At 35.6% G+C, this 17,460-nt stretch overlaps 8 protein-coding genes across 8 annotated transcripts; 2 read left to right on the top strand and 6 right to left on the bottom strand.

Annotated features, from left to right (window-relative positions):
- Positions 1–300: 300 nt before the first annotated feature.
- FDP41_010380 (uncharacterized protein) lies at positions 301–1,848 on the top strand (the record flags this gene model as incomplete). Its single annotated transcript, XM_044700672.1, has 3 exons — positions 301–1,515; positions 1,577–1,583; positions 1,763–1,848. The coding sequence occupies 3 exons, from the start codon at positions 301–303 to the stop codon at positions 1,846–1,848; spliced, it is 1,308 nt and encodes a 435-aa protein (XP_044568028.1).
- Positions 1,849–1,980: 132 nt separating this feature from the next.
- On the bottom strand, positions 1,981–6,824 carry FDP41_010379 (uncharacterized protein; the record flags this gene model as incomplete). The annotated part of the gene is made up of 3 exons (XM_044700670.1): positions 1,981–2,019; positions 2,076–6,125; positions 6,240–6,824. 3 exons carry the CDS (start codon positions 6,822–6,824, stop codon positions 1,981–1,983), a joined length of 4,674 nt encoding a protein of 1,557 aa, XP_044568027.1.
- Positions 6,825–6,997: 173 nt separating this feature from the next.
- Positions 6,998–8,265, bottom strand: FDP41_010378 (uncharacterized protein; the record flags this gene model as incomplete). The annotated part of the gene is made up of 2 exons (XM_044700669.1): positions 6,998–7,332; positions 7,380–8,265. 2 exons carry the CDS (start codon positions 8,263–8,265, stop codon positions 6,998–7,000), a joined length of 1,221 nt encoding a protein of 406 aa, XP_044568026.1.
- Positions 8,266–8,511: 246 nt separating this feature from the next.
- On the bottom strand, positions 8,512–9,797 carry FDP41_010377 (uncharacterized protein; the record flags this gene model as incomplete). The annotated part of the gene is made up of 5 exons (XM_044700668.1): positions 8,512–8,669; positions 8,788–9,027; positions 9,093–9,194; positions 9,246–9,293; positions 9,344–9,797. 5 exons carry the CDS (start codon positions 9,795–9,797, stop codon positions 8,512–8,514), a joined length of 1,002 nt encoding a protein of 333 aa, XP_044568025.1.
- A 98-nt stretch (positions 9,798–9,895) lies between these two features.
- FDP41_010376 (uncharacterized protein) lies at positions 9,896–11,890 on the bottom strand (the record flags this gene model as incomplete). The annotated part of the gene is made up of 1 exon (XM_044700667.1): positions 9,896–11,890. The coding sequence occupies one exon, from the start codon at positions 11,888–11,890 to the stop codon at positions 9,896–9,898; it is 1,995 nt and encodes a 664-aa protein (XP_044568024.1).
- An 811-nt stretch (positions 11,891–12,701) lies between these two features.
- On the bottom strand, positions 12,702–13,307 carry FDP41_010375 (uncharacterized protein; the record flags this gene model as incomplete). The annotated part of the gene is made up of 1 exon (XM_044700666.1): positions 12,702–13,307. The coding sequence occupies one exon, from the start codon at positions 13,305–13,307 to the stop codon at positions 12,702–12,704; it is 606 nt and encodes a 201-aa protein (XP_044568023.1).
- A 228-nt stretch (positions 13,308–13,535) lies between these two features.
- On the top strand, positions 13,536–15,729 carry FDP41_010374 (uncharacterized protein; the record flags this gene model as incomplete). Its single annotated transcript, XM_044700665.1, has 4 exons — positions 13,536–13,640; positions 13,788–14,485; positions 14,567–14,908; positions 14,979–15,729. 4 exons carry the CDS (start codon positions 13,536–13,538, stop codon positions 15,727–15,729), a joined length of 1,896 nt encoding a protein of 631 aa, XP_044568022.1.
- Positions 15,730–15,799: 70 nt separating this feature from the next.
- On the bottom strand, positions 15,800–17,443 carry FDP41_010373 (uncharacterized protein; the record flags this gene model as incomplete). Its single annotated transcript, XM_044700664.1, has 1 exon — positions 15,800–17,443. The coding sequence occupies one exon, from the start codon at positions 17,441–17,443 to the stop codon at positions 15,800–15,802; it is 1,644 nt and encodes a 547-aa protein (XP_044568021.1).
- Between the last annotated feature and the right edge of the window lie 17 nt (positions 17,444–17,460).

Raw genomic sequence — 17,460 nt, 5'->3', positions numbered from 1 at the left:
GAATGGTTTCTGCTTTTGATTTGGTCAAGATTCTGTGAATCTGGTTTATTAAAGACTCTTTCCAAAATAAGCTTGTTTGCAGACAGATGTGTGGATCATGATTGTATTCAACACCTCAACACCACCTCTGTCATACGTAAGGGGAAACTCTTGCAAGAGTTGCGAATGAATATTCTTAACGTTCCAATTCGATCGTTGAGGGAAGGAATCAAAAGCATTTCTCAAAAAAAAATCTTTTACAACAACAGACTCACTCTCACTTTATATTTTCCTTCTTCTTCTTCTACTCCGGACTCGGAAATGAACGATCGGTGGGATCATCATCGATCCTTGGATGAAGATGAAATGAAAATACGAAGTCTTTTTGATGAGGACGTAACGGATGAGGAGGAAATTAAAATTAAAGGCTTGTTTGATGATGATGATGAACTGGTGGATGAAAAACAACAACAACAACAATTGATGATTATCCCTTCTCTGTTTTCTATACAGAATGAAGAATCGAATTTTGATGATTGGAATTTCAATAATAGCCGTGCATCAATGCTCATTCGATTGTTACCTCCAGAGATTCATTATTTAATATTAACTTTTGTCGATTTCAAAACATTACTAACATGCCAATTGGTATCCAAACAATGGTATGATTTTGCCTCAAGAGAAGAGATTTGGTATCCGTTTTATGGGCACATGATTGATGCAAAATCCTTGAGAAATATTGTGAATCAGATCAATTCAACTGGAGGGTTAACAGTGAATGATTTTACAATTTATGATAAAGATGGCATTGCCCTAGTTCCAAGACAACAACATTTATCAGAAGAATATTTATCATGGATGTTACAAGAAAGAGAAGCAGAAGACAATGAAACATGTGTCAAAACGACAGTACCTTCTGAAAAGGCGACAGAAGATCACAAGCCAAGCTATAGATCATTGTTCTTGAACAAGGCAGTTCACAAGTATGAGAAAAAGCTACGAAAAAAGGATCTCATCGAAATGTACAATACTTTGAACAAGTTTGTTCAATATTTACCAATGCTTAAGAAAATTTGTTATTTATTCTTTAGCATTGGAATTTTAATATTCTCATTGATTCTTCCACTTCTGTTAGAAAATGATGGCAATCTTAAAGATATAGAGTATTTAGGAAATTACTACAGTACCTATGTACTTGTATGTTACGGGCCAGTCTTTTTTAGCCATGCTTGCTGCTTAGCATTTTGCTATTATGTGTACCGTACACATGTGAATCTTTCGTACCATGATCAAAATGAGAGACTATTAATTTTTTCAATGACCAATGTGACAAGCTACCTTTTGGACGTGACTTTTGAGACTCAACTACTCTGCTCAATTCCCTTAGTATTTTGCATACCTATTATTATGCATATTTTTGATTGGGGACACACAGTGAGTATGATCCCTGTAGTCATTGCCATCATGATTCAAAAATTGTTCTACTTTATTTATGAGGTTCAACGAGAGAAAATTCTAAAGAGAAAGAAATGGGAGGTAAGTTTTCTTATTGTTGTTGAAAATTTAATCACTCGCCAATGACTTTTATCAAAACTAGACTCTACGTTCCGTCAATACAGCATTGCTCTTTCAGGTTAGCCTTATTTGCTTCAAGTTAGACAAAATGCTGGTTTTGAGATACGTTTTTGGAGATATTGTGATGAATTTAACATGGACCTTGGCATTTACACCTGCATATTTATTTGGTTTAATCTATTGTACACAAAATTTCCATCAACTCCAGAAGAGTCACTGGCTTGCGTTCAAAAGAGATCACAAATTTATCACACGCAAATTTATAATGTTCATTGGATGTTTACTCCTCTATGAAACATTTTGGTGCTTGCTGGGCTTAAAATTGGACAAACCTCATAAGATTGATTATTCATTCTTCTACATCTTTCTCTATTGGTATGCGGCGAACATTGGAGTGTTAATGCTGAAAAGAGATAAGATTCATTCTCATCTATTCTTGTCATAACTGAGAATGAGGTCGATTTTCTGTGATGCAATATTATTATTTGAATAGTTATTGTAAATACAAATTGACTACGTACAGTTACAGATGCATTTTTCTTATTGTTGTTTAAGGAACGAGGAGAAACAACGTCGAAATCTACAGGTTGAATTTCCTCTGCAAGAGCTTCAATACCAGCTATGATGGACAAGTAATCACGTTTCATCTTATCTACATAGGTGCAATTGCTCTTGTACATCAATTGATCATCGTGATCTTTCTTAAGCTTTCTATTAATCTTTTCACATTCTGAAGCAATCACACTAAGTCTCTTGAATAGGTTCGATCGCATCTTCTGTTCTTGAATCTTATCAGAAAATGATGGCAGTTTTGATGCAGATTGTGCCAAGTTCTTCTCATATTCCTGCATTTGAAGCAAAATGGATTCCCTAGCAATTACTGCTGAAGCTCCCAATTTCCATGTTTTGACAGCATCTCTCATTAAATTAACATTGCCAATATACTTTGAGGAGCTGTACTTTTGATAGAGCTTCATTTTGGTAGCCGCTGGAATGAGTAGCTCGTCCCAAGTTTGTTCCAACTTCTCCAACAACGTGACACTATCAAATTTATCATCGGGTATGTCATCTTTCTTTTTAGTCTCTTGCAAATCTTCGGACACATGAAGAGGAGTATCGAAAAATGTTTGAAAAACATTTGATTTCACCATCCACTTTCCTGAATGCTTATTCTTTTTCTCAACACTTGTGGTAGACCTTGCACTCTTTGGACTATCATCTTTGAGGGCAACGTAATTGGATGATCTTGAAGATAATGGCCTTACATTATCATCAAAGTGTGCCAAAGAAATAGTTAATTGATGTAAATCATGAGCTGAAATAGGAGATGCAGTCCTTGTGGGAGTAAAATCTTGCACACTCATGTTGGAAGACTTGGTGCTGACATTTTCTGTGCTGTCTACGCTTTTTGTGTTGATTTTTTTTTGTCGAGAGTATTTCCTTAAATTCTTTGATTTGGTTTCATGAATAGATGTCACTTCAGGTGTGATACGTTTTGTCCCAAATTTCTGTGACGATTGTCTTCCACTTTTGTTGATATTCTTATTCTCTTTTTTTTCTTCATTTGGAGCAAGCGATTCATTTAGAAGTGAAAAAGTTGTAGACAGCACCGACTGATTTTGAATTTTTGGAGCAGGAATTGTTACTATTTCCTGCTTTTGCTCAACCTTATTATTGAGCATCTCTGGTTCATCAATATCATATACATGCTTTGGATCAGTTACGTTCAGTTGGATTGGTTTCTGATCTTGCTCTTTATCCTTTTTGAGCTTTGGAGTTGTGCTGGGTGAGAGGCTCCTAGTGTCAAAGCGAAGACCAGTCACTTTTCTCGGTTCTGGAAACTCCACTATCGGTGAATTCATTCTCGTGCTTCTTCCCATTGAGGATTCAAGAGAGTGAAGACTCACATGGTCACTAGTGATTGGACTTTGTGTTGATGCACGTTGATTCCTAATTTCTTCAGGAGACTCAGGTTGTGGGCTCAACAACACTTGTCTTTCCTTTCCGAACATGTCTTCCATTATTTCTTTATGAAATGAATCATCCAAGGTGTTCATTGTGATAGAGCTATTGGTCTCTAAAGGATGAATATTTTGAGAGATCTGGTTCTTCTGTTTGGCATTGTCCAGGGTATGGCTTGGATCAAGTGTTGCATTTAGTGATAACGACGTATTTTCTGATGGATCATAAATACTTGGTTCACTAGGTGTGAACATAAACGAGTTATGGAACGTATTAATCTTGCTGTCGTTGTGCTTCTCCTCTATTGTTTTGGAAGATGGGTTTGGTTGTGTTGGCAAGGTCTTCTTCTCTCTATTGGGAAGAGTAGGGCTTTTAGATGACATTTTTAAAGTGGGAGGTTGATACAGGTATGGCCGTTGAAATTCAAGAGCAGATTCTTCTGATAATTGCTCGTCATTGATGAACGATGTTTTGTGAAGATGAATCATATCTTCTTGGTCATTTGTGGGTTTGCTAGTTGTGATAGGTTCAATGTTTTGTTGAGATGGGCTCTCATGTACGAGTTTCATTGTTTCCTTACTTTCTCTAATGTTTTTAACAATTTTCTCTACGTCCTTACTAAAAACTGAAGTGTAAAAATCTCGTTCCCTATGAACGTAAACTTCAGAATCAAGCTCTTCCTCCTCGACTTTGCCAACCGAGTGAGGAACATTTTCCCAACTTGTAGATTTTAAAATGTTGGCAAACGCACTTAGTCCCCTTTCTTCAATCATGGACTGGACCTCCTTTTTCTTTCCGCTTTCTTTTAAGGTCGCTTTTCGAATTAAAACCTTTCTTTGGTATCTATCTTTTTCAACCATGACAAGATCTCCAAACACATCCTTGGTGTATGAATTGCAGTGATTTACATAATTAATGATGATAAATAACATCTTCTTGATGTTTGAAACCCTTTGACGTTGGAGCTCAAAGGATTGTGGATAAGAAAATAGGTCAACCTCATCAACTTCTGAACTTTTTGTACTATCACTCCATACGGTGAATCCATTTAGTTTAGGAAGTGAAATGTCATCATTATTTCCTGATTTCATCTTCCTGTATTTCTCTCCGTTTTTAATTTCGTCAATAACCGCTTCCTTGTAATGAAGAAATAAATTTTTCATCAATACATCATTCTCGTAAAATATTCTAACATAGAATTTGGCCAACTCCCTCACATGCTCTTCCTTGTTGATGTTTAATGGGGAAGATAGTTTCATTTGCCACATCAACAATACTTCTGCACCCTGAGCCCACTCTCGTTTTGTTCGTGAGTTCCAGTCAAATGGTATTCTTTTCAAGCACGTAATTAGAGTATCAGAAATTCGCTCTATCTCATGATACTGAGGCGTAATAGAGCTATTTAGCTTACTTTCATTCAATTGTTTCATCTCGTGGCATATATCAATAATTAGCTTTTCCAATGTATCACAAAGATCTGAAATTTCTTTGTCTCTCTTTTTCCATTCTTCGTCTTGCATGGATTTACTTTTTGGCGAAAGTAACTCTTGAAATTCGCTGTTCATATGTACATTTTGTAAATTGTAGATTGTAAGTCTTGCTTTTTTCATGTTTGCATTAGTGAGTTGTTCTTTTTGTCTTTCAATTTCTTTTGGTTTAAACTCTTGAAACTCTTTGCTTATGAATGCTTCTCTTTGTGCTACTCTCTCCATTTCTGCAGTAGAGTCAACACTTTCGTAGAAGAAAGTGTCTCTAGCATCAAAAACCAATTTTGATCCACGACGCTCGACCTTATTGCAGCTTGATGTCTTGGACGCCACAGCTTGCATTTGTTCGTCCTCTTGCTGTTTTTCCTCATCTTCCAAAATTCTTTCCAACATTTCTGCAACACTGTATTCAATGGAAGGCATAACCTCTGATAACAGCTTTTCTCCTGACTTTGACGGATCGTATTTGATCATGTCTATGATCTGTTTGCTTGTTTGTATAATTTCCTCGCTTTCAGTTTTTTCTTTTGCATTTGAGGATGTGAATTTTTTCTTTTTGCTCTCAGCATTTCTGCCTCTCGCAGAAAGTCTTTCCTTACTCTCTTCTTTTTCTCTCTTCTTTGGTAGTAATATTCGAATAGCTGTTGCATTTCTGGAAAATCTGTGTCTTGATCCTTCCATTCCAACTTCTCCAAGATCTCTGTCCAGCACCATTTTTACATCTTCAGAAAGAAAAGGATTTCTTGATAGAGGTGTAACAGGTGTCATGTTAAACGAAAGAATTTTGTCCAAGAAATCAACAGGGCTTGTTTCTTCGGCGTTCTTGTGAACTTTTTTGTCAGAAGCTGTTGGAACTTTTGAAAGAATTGCGCTTGGGCTTTCGTGTCGTTTTTGATCATTCTCCATATTCTCTCCTGAATCATTATATAACCCAGATAGAAATGCATAAGAATTTTCAGTTTTCAATTTTCCGTGCCTAGGTGTACTACCTCCTCCCATTCCTCGTACTCTATTCAAAATTTCATGGTCAAATCCTGAATCTTGTAAAAGTATGTCATGAATTTTTGAAGGGTCAAACCTTTTTTGAACAACAGTCAATATCAATACAAAGAATGTACCACACTAACCTTGAGAATGAGCATCTCAGCATATTCTCAACTCGAATTCTGTTTTTTCATCATCAAAAATTCCTCTCTTGATCATTCTTTTGTATTTTCGCCTCATTTTGTTAATTACTTTTGCTTTATGTGTTTCTATTGCATGATGAATGGCCTTATCTCGCTCTTTCATGGAATCGAATGGCATTTGTCCAGGGTTTGATTTACTTGTAAATGTAATACCTGTTTCCCCTTGCATTAATCGATCAAACTCTTGCACGTCAATATCAACAACCCGTGTTGGTAGTCCAGCCCCAATTATTTCTGTAGCCTTTGTTGCGCAGGCATCTACAGATGCACTCTTTTCAAAATCCTCATTTTGTTGATCTCGCCAACCACCCTTTGGGATTTTAAAAGCAATTGAATAACCTTTTCCTTCTAGTTTTACTTCTTCGTGTTTTTGAGCACTGGGATCTTGATGATGATTGAATTTCCGAGCTTTATCAAATGCTTGTTGAAGCTGTAAAGTTGATGCTTTAGACATTAATAATGGTTTGTGTTCTAAATTACTATGTTTCCGTTGTTGTTGAGTCAATAGGCCATGAATATTGTCTCGGTTCACCTCCATCATGAGGTATGAATTGGCTAAAGTTTGAACGGCGTCATTCACCGAGGAATGATCCGAAGCATCAGCAGCAGCATGCCCCGCCATTTCATTTTTCATTTTTGTCATTAAATTTCAAAAAACTTACAATTATTGTTGATCATCACTTGGAAAGAGTCAAACTTGTTCCGTTCTTGATTGATTCGAATAATGGACCTTTCGAAAGGAGGTGATAAAGCACATTAATAAATTTTAATAGTAGTCATACAAGTTTACAATGGTTTAAATTTAATCTATTTGAAGAGGTTTCTATTCTTAAGGGTTGTTTGATGCGAAGATGAAGGTGAAGCAGGCGATCTTCCCTGCTGTGATATTGGAGATTGGCCACGCTGAGCAGACTGTTGTATGTCTGAAAGCAATAATTTCTTAGCATAGCTCTCCTTCTTTACAATCTCAAAATTGTAGGACTCAATGATGTGATGAAAATCCAATTCCGTGTATGATTTGCTTGTCCATAGTTTTAGAAACTCTCTACATATATCTGCATGCACTATTTGCATCGTACTCATGACGCTGTGATTTTCGTTAATATACTTGTTAAACCTCCGTCCCTTAATTAAGTCAATTGCTGCATTTCAGTGTTACATTAATATTTGAAAGAAATATATCACTTACCAATCTTAAGCAAATGCAATACTGAAATAGCAAAAGGGAAATGCTTCTTTTCGTGAAGAGAAAGAGCATAAATCTTTTGAGCTAGTTCTTTGTGATGTGTACAGAAATATAATAACATTAAAGCACCCAATACTCCAAAACCTCTAAATTCTTCCTCAAGATTAGGCCCTAAAAATCCAATCAGTTCCCATTCTTTGGTAATGATTGAATGAGCGGCAGCGTTAGGATGTGAGAGTTTGGCCTCAGTGTCATTAGTAGCAATTGTCTTTGAAGTTGTATTGTCACCAATTTCCCTTCCCATCATTGAATAAAAAACTTCTAGACACATATCTGTGTGAATTGAATTTAAATTACTGAATGGAACAGTCATTAATGATAAATAAGTTCTCAGCTCCTCCAGTAAATCGCTATTTAACGACTCGTAAAGAACTCTCCTTCTTCGTGTCATGCAAAAACAACAATTTTCTGAAACGTTGGTCCATTCTCCCTCCTTCATTGTAAATTTTACAGCACTCAAATCCAATTCATTCTTTTTCTGATTTACAAAATAATCGAACGCTGTAGCAAAATCAATGTATTTTGTTGATGATATTGCATTCTTCTCGTGCATTTCAATTAATCGGGTTGTTGATGCAACGGAAGAAGCGTTCGAAATGGATCTACTTTTTGTTCCATCAAAGAGTTCCAAATCCTCTTGAATGACATGCGAAGCGATATTCTGTATCAAATTGTTTTGTGGAGATGATTTGATGACAATATTTTTGATTGGAGGGGAAACATCTTCGGAAAGAGATGGTTCGGATGAAGTGGGCGATATTACAGGGTTGTTATTGTTGTTCATGGTAACAGTAGGTTCACGTAGAAGATTATTGTTGCTGTAATACATGCTATTGATGATGATGGAAATAATAAATTAATGTGGGTGTTTATCCAAGATATAATTCCTTAGCCATCAAAACTGGGCGACAACGAGCATGATCAATGAATTAAAACAAGGCGAATAATGACGTCTTCCTGAAGTAAATCAATATTGGTCCAATTTTTTTAATTGTTGTTGTTGTCAAAAGACTTGTCTTCTGTATCCCAATTAATCCATTCTCATCACCAATAAAAATTTGAAATAAACAACAGTTCATGAACTGCCTTCTGTGACAGAAAATTGCTGCAAGTCTTCCTTCAGATAAGACTTCAATCGGTGAAAGTCTCGATGATGACATTCGTCGGCTCTAATCGCCAAAACCAAATCTCTCAATTCAGATTTAGATGGATCTAATTTGTAGTATTTAAGAGCTATTATAATAATAATATAAATATATATATATATTATTATATTATACATAATATATAATAATTCAGTATTTCAATAATTATAGAATGTAATGTCAAGTATGAGTACTATCCTACTTGCCTACTTCAGGAATGCGAATACCAATATAACGCGAATTTCCTGTATCAATATCCTCTAATAATTGAGTGTAGGACTGAATGGCTTCCTCTTCCAGGAATGACAAAAACTTGTGTACAAACCGTCTCGAAATGAGAAAGCTGCTGATAATAAATACTGTAAAACTAATTTGAGAGCTGATCACTAAAATACGTTCCACTAATGTGGGAGATGTAATTTGTGTCCAAATCATTAAATGTGTACCTTCAGTAAGATTTTGACAATTTTGAAACCATGAGAATCAAATGAAGCAATATGCATGTACATACGTTCGTTTTCTGCTTCATCAAACATGATGCTAGAATCTACAGAAATTTTTCTCTTCAATCCAATAATGAAGGCATAATGTTTGATGGTTCCCATTACAATACCTGCAAAAGAATGTGAATTTATCAACCAACCCAGAAAAGAGAATAACACACCTGGTACGCTTGCAATAGCCTCCAAACACAAAGCATGATGAATATATTCTGACAATCAACAATGGTTAGTTTCAAGTGAGCATATATCCATTACATACTCTTTCCAAAAAATGTGTGAATTAATCCCTTAATACATCTGACCATGGAATAGGCTAAATACTCGGAAACCCCTTTAAGTGGTTTTCTTTCCGTAATATAACTTGATTCTAGTTGTTTAGTATCCAAATATGGTCCATGATCGATATTTCTACTTGTTGAGACAAACAAAGGAGTGTGAGCATTGTAATGCTCTGTTATTATATGTTGAATCTGCCGTCTCTGATGTGAATCTAATTGATTTATCTCGTTTTGATCATTGGAAGTTGCTTTTGGATGGATTGCCTTCAAAGTAAACAAAGTAGAATGAGTGTGAAATGAGAAGGAAGAATGAATGGTTAATGATTGAGTCTTTGCCGTTGATTGGTTGTTTAGATGTGGGTTGGTGATGAGATTCGTGTTTTGTTTAAACAAATATCCTGTTGAAGACGCCCACAACGATGGTCTTGCTTTCATTATTTTTAAAATAATTATTTGAAAGTAATAGTCCAAACATATATGTTGAATTGACTCAAATACAGTATTCCCTTTAAGGGAGGAATAACAATGCAGCACTAGAGTAAATTCTCAAAAAGAATATTCTCGCTCTCATCACTGGGTCGAGATGAAGACTTGTGAGAATGTTCAACATTAAATGATGTTGTTGAGGCTGTTTTTTTCTTTTTTCTAGATTGTTGAGTCTTCTTTTTAGGAGGTGCTTGTTGTGAGTGAACAATGGTTTCACAACGTTGAGAGTTGCTTTCTTCTTCAGAGAGTCCTGAAACATTGCTATTCTCTTCCATAATTTCTACACTTTCATTGTCAACACAATAAAAGTTATAGAGCGCCCGAGACACTGCGTCTCCCAATCTCTTGTCTCCATTCTTGATGCTAGATATAAGAAGTCTCTTTTCTGTTTCACTTTTACATCTCTGGTAAGCCTTCATCAAACTTGCATAATATGGATACTGGTGGGCAATTAGTTTGGCTGATTTTTCAGATATCTTTGGAATTTGAATCAGTTGCATTGTCCAAGAGTCAACCGAATTTACTCCTGCCGATGGCTTTTGAATAAAATCCACAGCAGAAGTGATTTTCTTATAAGGAGCTATTTGAAATCGAGTTGTAATTCCTTTCAAAATAGATAACGTGTGAGTAACGTTTTTTGTTTCCACAAATTGAACTCTCTCTAATGTAAATAATGTTTTCAATTTAAATTTCTCGATATCATCTTTTTGAAACAGCTTCCTTTTAGGCTGCTCTGATGGAGGGTTGTTTGGTTTCTTTTTTTTCTTGGAAGACTGTAATGAGTGTTGATATTGTTCGTTTTCATACTTCTTAATGCATTCATTGAGACCTTCAATGATGAGAATAATATTGAATTTATCTCCTTTTAAATGAGGATAAACATGTTCCTGCATAAGTATGTTGTTCCCCTCTCTATCTAACCTCTGAATGACGTCATTCAAGTATTTGTGTAGTATATTTGTATCACTGTCTTTGGAGGCAGAATAAATTTTGAGAAACGATGCTCCAGTCATTCTGATAGCCACTGATGGAATATAAAATTCTACAGTTTGACTCTCCATGTTAGAAGGGTCATATCGAATAGAATGACTTGGATCTCTTTTCTGTTTTTGAAAAACAAATAACACATAATCCAACGCAAGTCTTCGTTTCCATTGAATGGAGTGAGCAATTGGTAACTTTGTGATATTGACCAAGCTTGCATCTGTAGAAGCAATGTTTTGAGTAAAATCAGAAATTATGTCATCTCCCCCAACGCTAGATTTCAAATTTTCATCAAATGTGGTCACAATTTCTGTTGAAGCAAATTTTCCTATTGCAATTTTCTTAAACACTTGTTTTCTGCTGGGGGAAAAACTTATTTGAGAACAAGATCCAAATGTCTGTGATTGGCTTTCATAATATTGTGAGCTACTTTGAGAATCACTGTATTCCATTGATTGAGATGGAAAAATAGTTTGATGATTTGAAAATGTTTGTGAGCATTCAGGTTGAGAAAGTTCGTTTTCTTTGAAAGATCGTTTTTCAGAGTGAATGGAAATTGGAGGGGAAGGAAGTTTGTATTGATCTTCTTCTTCTTCATCGCTTAATAGATTATTGCCCATCTCAGCGAAAGGAATTGTGGAGCTGTTAGATGATGATTTTGTGAACAAAACTGGTGATGATAGCAAAGTAGAAAAGCCAGAAGTTTTGTTCGTCGGATCGTTAGAGTGATTGATAGTGTTGGTAGTACCATTGGTTTCATTTCTTTTCGGAGGAGATGTGTACATTATTGTTCCTTCATCATCGTCGCTCAATATCATACAAACATCATCCTCTTGAGAAGGGTAATCACGGTTGACGGGCTTTGGTAGTGCAATGTTCCGATCGGAAGAAGATGAAAATTTGTTGTTATTATCACCATTCGTTGTTGTTGGTGATGAAGCTATAATAACTCGAGAGGATGATTTTATAAAAACTACTTGGGGTGAATTCTCTATGATTTCATCCTCATCATCATCACTTGAGAGACAAATACATTCATTTGAATGACTTGAAATCATATTAATTTTAACTGAGTAATTGTTGTTATAAATTTCTTTTACTCTGTTCCGATTGTCGAAAAGTTTTACTGGCAACTGATAGCAGCATGCAATTTTTTGAGTTTAGCTTCCAGCGTTTTCTAGATCGAAGGAGAAAAGCAACAATATTTGGTTGGGACACAAACCGAAGACAACAACAAACATTGGTAACAATACATTCCGATTTGTGTACAAATGAGGGTACGCGACTGACTGGTTATTCTCATCAGTTCTCTAGCCACCTTGTGGTCTTCTCTCGAAATCCTGTTGACGTCATGCAGAGTTTGGTGATGGATGGCTCGGTCTCTAAAAAACAAAAATCAACAACAATAAAATGCCAGGAAGAGTGAATCCAGCTATCGCCAAGATCAAGAGCAAGGAATGGGAGAAGAAAGGAAAGCTCACTGCGGAAGAGAAGGAAAGAAGAAAGGAGCTTGAAAACAAGGAGTCTTCGCAAGTGGGCCCACTAGTGTTGGCTTTCCTTTTGTTTGTGGTCGTTGGATCTGCTCTTGTTCAAATCTTCAACAATGCTCGATCCGGTTACATTGAATAATTATATAATTTATTATGATGATACTAGTGCGCATTCGTTTTTGCTTCGACTTTTGACGCATTACATAAACACCATCAATACTATCAACGTGTATCATACATCTAGCGACGGAGTACAGAACAATAAAACTTGCTCTGGTTTTGTGTTTTAAACTGATTGTCGGAACGAGTCACTAATTGCAAATAATTGGAGAAAGTGTTGAATAATTTTGGGTTTTATTAGGTGGGTAAGGATAGTAATTTACTTTTGTTGAGCCTGTTGAGCAGCTTGTTCGGCTTGTTCAAGTTGCTTCTTCTTCTTGGACTCAGTCTTCTCAGCTCTCTTGGTCTTGATCTTTTCTTGCTTTTCCTTCTTGACCTTGAGTTGTTCCTTGATTCTTTGCTCACGGTCAATTTCGGCCTTAGCCTTGAAAATGTGTTCCATCAAAATTCTCTTGCTCTTAAAGACGTTACCCTTGACCTTGAGGTACAATTCACGATACAAGGTCTTGTCAATCTTTCCATTTTCTCTGTACTTCTTCAACAACTTTCTTTCGACTCTCATTCTCTTCAACCATTGGAGTTTAGATGGGTTACGAGCATCCTTTGTACCGAATCTCTTACCAATACCCATGTGTCTACCTTCGAGTTTGGCTGCTCTTCTCTTTCTCCATCTATATCTGGATCTAACTTCGACTGGCTTTCTAATGATGATACCATCCTTGACCAACTTTCTGATGGTGTTTCTGGAAGTTGCTTGGGAGACCTCTGACAATTCGTTTGGATCAACCCACACTCTTCCCTTGCCGCAGTTCAAAATATCAGCAGCAAGTCTCTTTTGCAATCTAAATGTTGGTCCGCCGGTCATTGTTTCTATTGTCAATAATAATACCACAATTCATGAAAGAGGCATATGTTCAAACAAAATCATTTTTAGAAAAATTCGCAGCAGAACGAGAGTAACACTTACAATGTGCGATTTTGACGTATTTTTTTTCAACAAGAATTTTTTGAGAAATTTGGTCAACTTGGTTTTTGTTAATTACAATAGGAGTGTGGGTTGGTTGGCGCCTTTGCTCTCTTCATAAAAAATAAAATGAACAATTACCACAACCTGATTGTTATCGGAGACAAGAGTAGCGGAAAGACTCGACTCATTGACTCTATTGTTTTTGATCCTAATAGAGGAGACTCAGGAGAGGTATGTTTTGAGCACATAAGTTCAAAACATTATGGACAATTCATGATTGGGAAATTTCTAATTTTGATTGAATTGCTTCCGACATATCACTTCTTTAAATAATAATGAACTGAATTGAATACACGTTAAATGGTATATATGTAATAGCTTCCGAGCGTTCTTCCTCATCAAGAATTCTCATTTCCTTTAAAAAACCAAGAAATTACTTTCAACTTTATTGATACCGATTCCTCAAAAAGTATTGAAACAATATTTTCCACAGTTCCTCTTCTTAGCTCAGAATTGATAATTTTTGTGATTGAAACAAACAACGCACAGGCTGTTAAACGATTTCATGAAGAATGGCTTCCTTATATTGTGAGAAGTAAAAAGATGCTCTACATTATTCAATCAAAAGTGGACACTGTTGACACGGTTGAGCCATTTGATTGTTCAGAGGTGGAAAAATATGTCAGATTTCAAGGCGTGTTTGAATATAGCTCCAAGACGAGAGAAAATATTGAAGTTTTGCTTTTTAATTTATCGAAATTATTTTTCTTCTCTGCGGACTATTTATTCAACTTTTCTGAGGAGAGACTAACAAGCCAATGTCACAAGGCATTGAGAAGAATATTCTGGCTAATTGATGAAAATAACTGTGGAAAGATTCAAGTTGAGAATCTAAAATCGCTGTTGGGAGTTACTGAAGAAGACCAAGTGTCCTTTGACGAAAATACTATAGATTTAGAATCATTTCTAGGGTTTATGGTAACCTTAATTCTGACCAGACACGAACACTTGGTTTGGAATTTAGTCCAGAAATTTAATTACAACGAGCGATTGGATCTCGATATTGACGATTTTATGTAAGTATTCAAGTAATTGTAGTTTTAAAAGAAATTGAATCATGTGGTTTTTAATTTCTTTTGGTATATTTTTCTTGATAGCTCTGAGGCCTCTCCTGACATTTCACATGAAGATGTCATTACACTTAGTGAAGAAGGAAAACAAGTCCTTTCTCATATTTTCCATAGATTTGATAAAGATAATGATGGACTATTGAATGAAGAAGATATTGATGAAGCATTCAGTTTAACTTCTGTGTGTCCTTTTCATGAAATGTCTACAAATTATTTTGATTCATGTAGAACCGTTGGAGAAAAACAAATTGACATTCATGCGTGGATTTCCCTATGGCAATTGATTGCTAATACAAATTGCTATAGATACATTCATTGTCTATTTGAATGGGGATACTCTGAAATTGACAAATTGATTGAAATCAAAAAGTAAGTGTTCGAATAAGTAGTAACAGTAGTACCACTGTTGAATCTCACAAATAATATTGTGAAATTGTAGAAAGAGATTATTTAGAAAAAATTCTTCAGACTACCCAAGCGTTCTTCACTGTTATGTCTTTGGTGCTTCAAATTGTGGAAAGACTTCAATATTGAGACATTTCATTGGAAAGAAACCTCTCAATGGAGATATTCACATCAAATCAGTCCAATACTCTGTAGTTGATCGTATTAACCTGCAAAATAAGGATTACCATCTCATCATTACAGAATTTGAAGATAAGGAAATACCAGTTGTATTGAAATCGGAAGAAATTATGGGAAAATGTGATGTTGCTCTATTGCTATTTGATGGAAATGATAGATACTCATTCAGTTTTCTAGAACATATCCAAAGAGGGCTGGATCCAAGCATTCCATGTGTTTACATGCTTACAAAACATGATCTTGAAATTGTCGAGCAGGAAAATATGGGAGATGTTACTCCAAAACAATTTTGTGAAGCTCTCTCTTTGATCTGGCCTCCCTATTTGTGCTCGTTAGTCTCTGCTCAAGGGCTCAACAATATCAAGACTCTTTTTTCTGATTTATTGGAGGTCGCTTTGAATCCTGAGGATTCTGGATGCCTTCCAAAATGGTCCATGTGTGACATTGATGAGATGAACGATAATCAAGATGATGATGATGAATCCAATGATATTTACAGGAAGGAATCACTACTTAAGAGAACTCTGAAAGTCGTTGGTGTGGTATCTGGCTTTGGTTTACTCACATTTGCAATGATCAGATGGCTCAAAAAATCTAAGGATTGATGATGCATTTGAAGAGAGCCACAAATTGTAATGTCCAAATAGATTCAACATCTTAATATAAATATCCAACTTAATACCTTTTATAAAAATCTTCTAGTGAGGTGATTGGCCACCTTGGTAAATACCTTTCTTTATCGAACTTGTCCGTCGTTTCGTGACACTTGTTGGCCAATCGTTTCAAAGCAGCATATCCAATCATTACTGCATTATCTGTGCAATATTTGAGAGGAGCAATCTTTAGCGAGTATTCATTCTTTTCTGCCATCTCTATCAATTGTTTTCTGAAATACTCATTGGCTGAAACACCGCCACTCACAATTAGGGTATTAGAATACTCGTTTGTGTAGGATCTATATCTAAATATTGCTAATTGTAATTTTTCCATTAAATGGGTGAATGCAGCTTGTTGCATGGAGGCTGCAATATCACAGGCAGTTTCCATGGATATCTTGGCAGAAGAAGAGTTTGATTCATTTTCTGTAAATGTCGTATTCCTTAACTTGCTGATCATACGATGAAGCTCCTTTTTTGAAACTCCATTATTTTGTTCTGATCTCACAACTTTTAAAACTTCAGTTTTCAGTCCACTGAATGAGAAGGTAATTTCTTCATGTCTTTTACCTTTCCTTAATGGGATTGCAAAACGATATTTATCAGCTTGTCCTTTCGTTGCAAGTGCTTCAATTAATGCTCCTCCACTTAAGTGTGTATTTCCAGTGAACGTTGTGTATTGTTCTTCATTCCTTGAATGTTTCAAAATATTCAAAGCATACTCTGTTAAATCTCCATTCACACTTTCCTTTAATAGTCTTGCTGTTTTGTCAAAAGCCTCTCCAATGGAGTCATCTTCAGTAGATCCAATAATTTCATAGTCTCCAATTCCTTTACTAAAAACCATCATACAATGGCCTCCACTTGCCAACAGTGCTAAATAAGGAAATGGAACATCATTATTGGAGAACATTAACGGCATGAGTAAATGAGCTTCAAGATGATGAATGGGTATACATGGAATGTTCATCTTTTGACTCCACAAGGTTGCTGCTTCAACTCCAACAGATAAACAAGGAGGTAAACCAGGTCCAATCGTTACAGCAATTGCATCAATTTCTTTTTCACACTTTACAAAATTCAAGGCTCTTTCTATCATTCCATTTAGAGTTTGTTTGTGCATGTTTGCCATTTCTGTTGGATGAACTCCTCCAAAATGTTCAACCAATTCATGATGAGTGATAACTTTTTCAAATAATATTTTGGGAGGTGAAAAGCCATCTTGTTGTAAAATAGCAACTGCTGTATCATCACAACTAGTTTCAATAGAAAGAATTCGAGTCATTTGTATGGTTGAAGATTGTTCATGGGAGGAAGGAGAAGAAAATGATGGTTGTCGTTGTCGATTTGAAAGCGAATATGAAAAGTTTTTGTTCTTTAAAGTCGTTAATAAAAGTTTTGAATTAGAGTTGTCTTGTTTAAAATCATTCATAATGTTTTTAGAATTTTGAGTTAAATTTTTGTTGAATTTAGTGATTTCCGATGTGAGTGTTAATGTTCTTGAATGGAACCCATATAAACATGTTGGATTTGTTGATAATAAAAATTCTAGTGATGAGAACGACAATGTCTTTCCAAACTTTTTGCTAGAGGATATTAAGATATGAGACAAATTATTGAGAGGCGAGAAAAAGGGAATCGACAGTCGCCATGATTTGCGCATTTTTTTAAATAATTATT

This window comes from Naegleria fowleri, assembly GCF_008403515.1.
Source record: "Naegleria fowleri strain ATCC 30894 chromosome Unknown tig6, whole genome shotgun sequence".
NCBI lineage: Eukaryota > Heterolobosea > Eutetramitea > Acrasida > Naegleriidae > Naegleria > Naegleria fowleri.
This window is presented reverse-complemented; position numbering and strand designations above follow the sequence as displayed.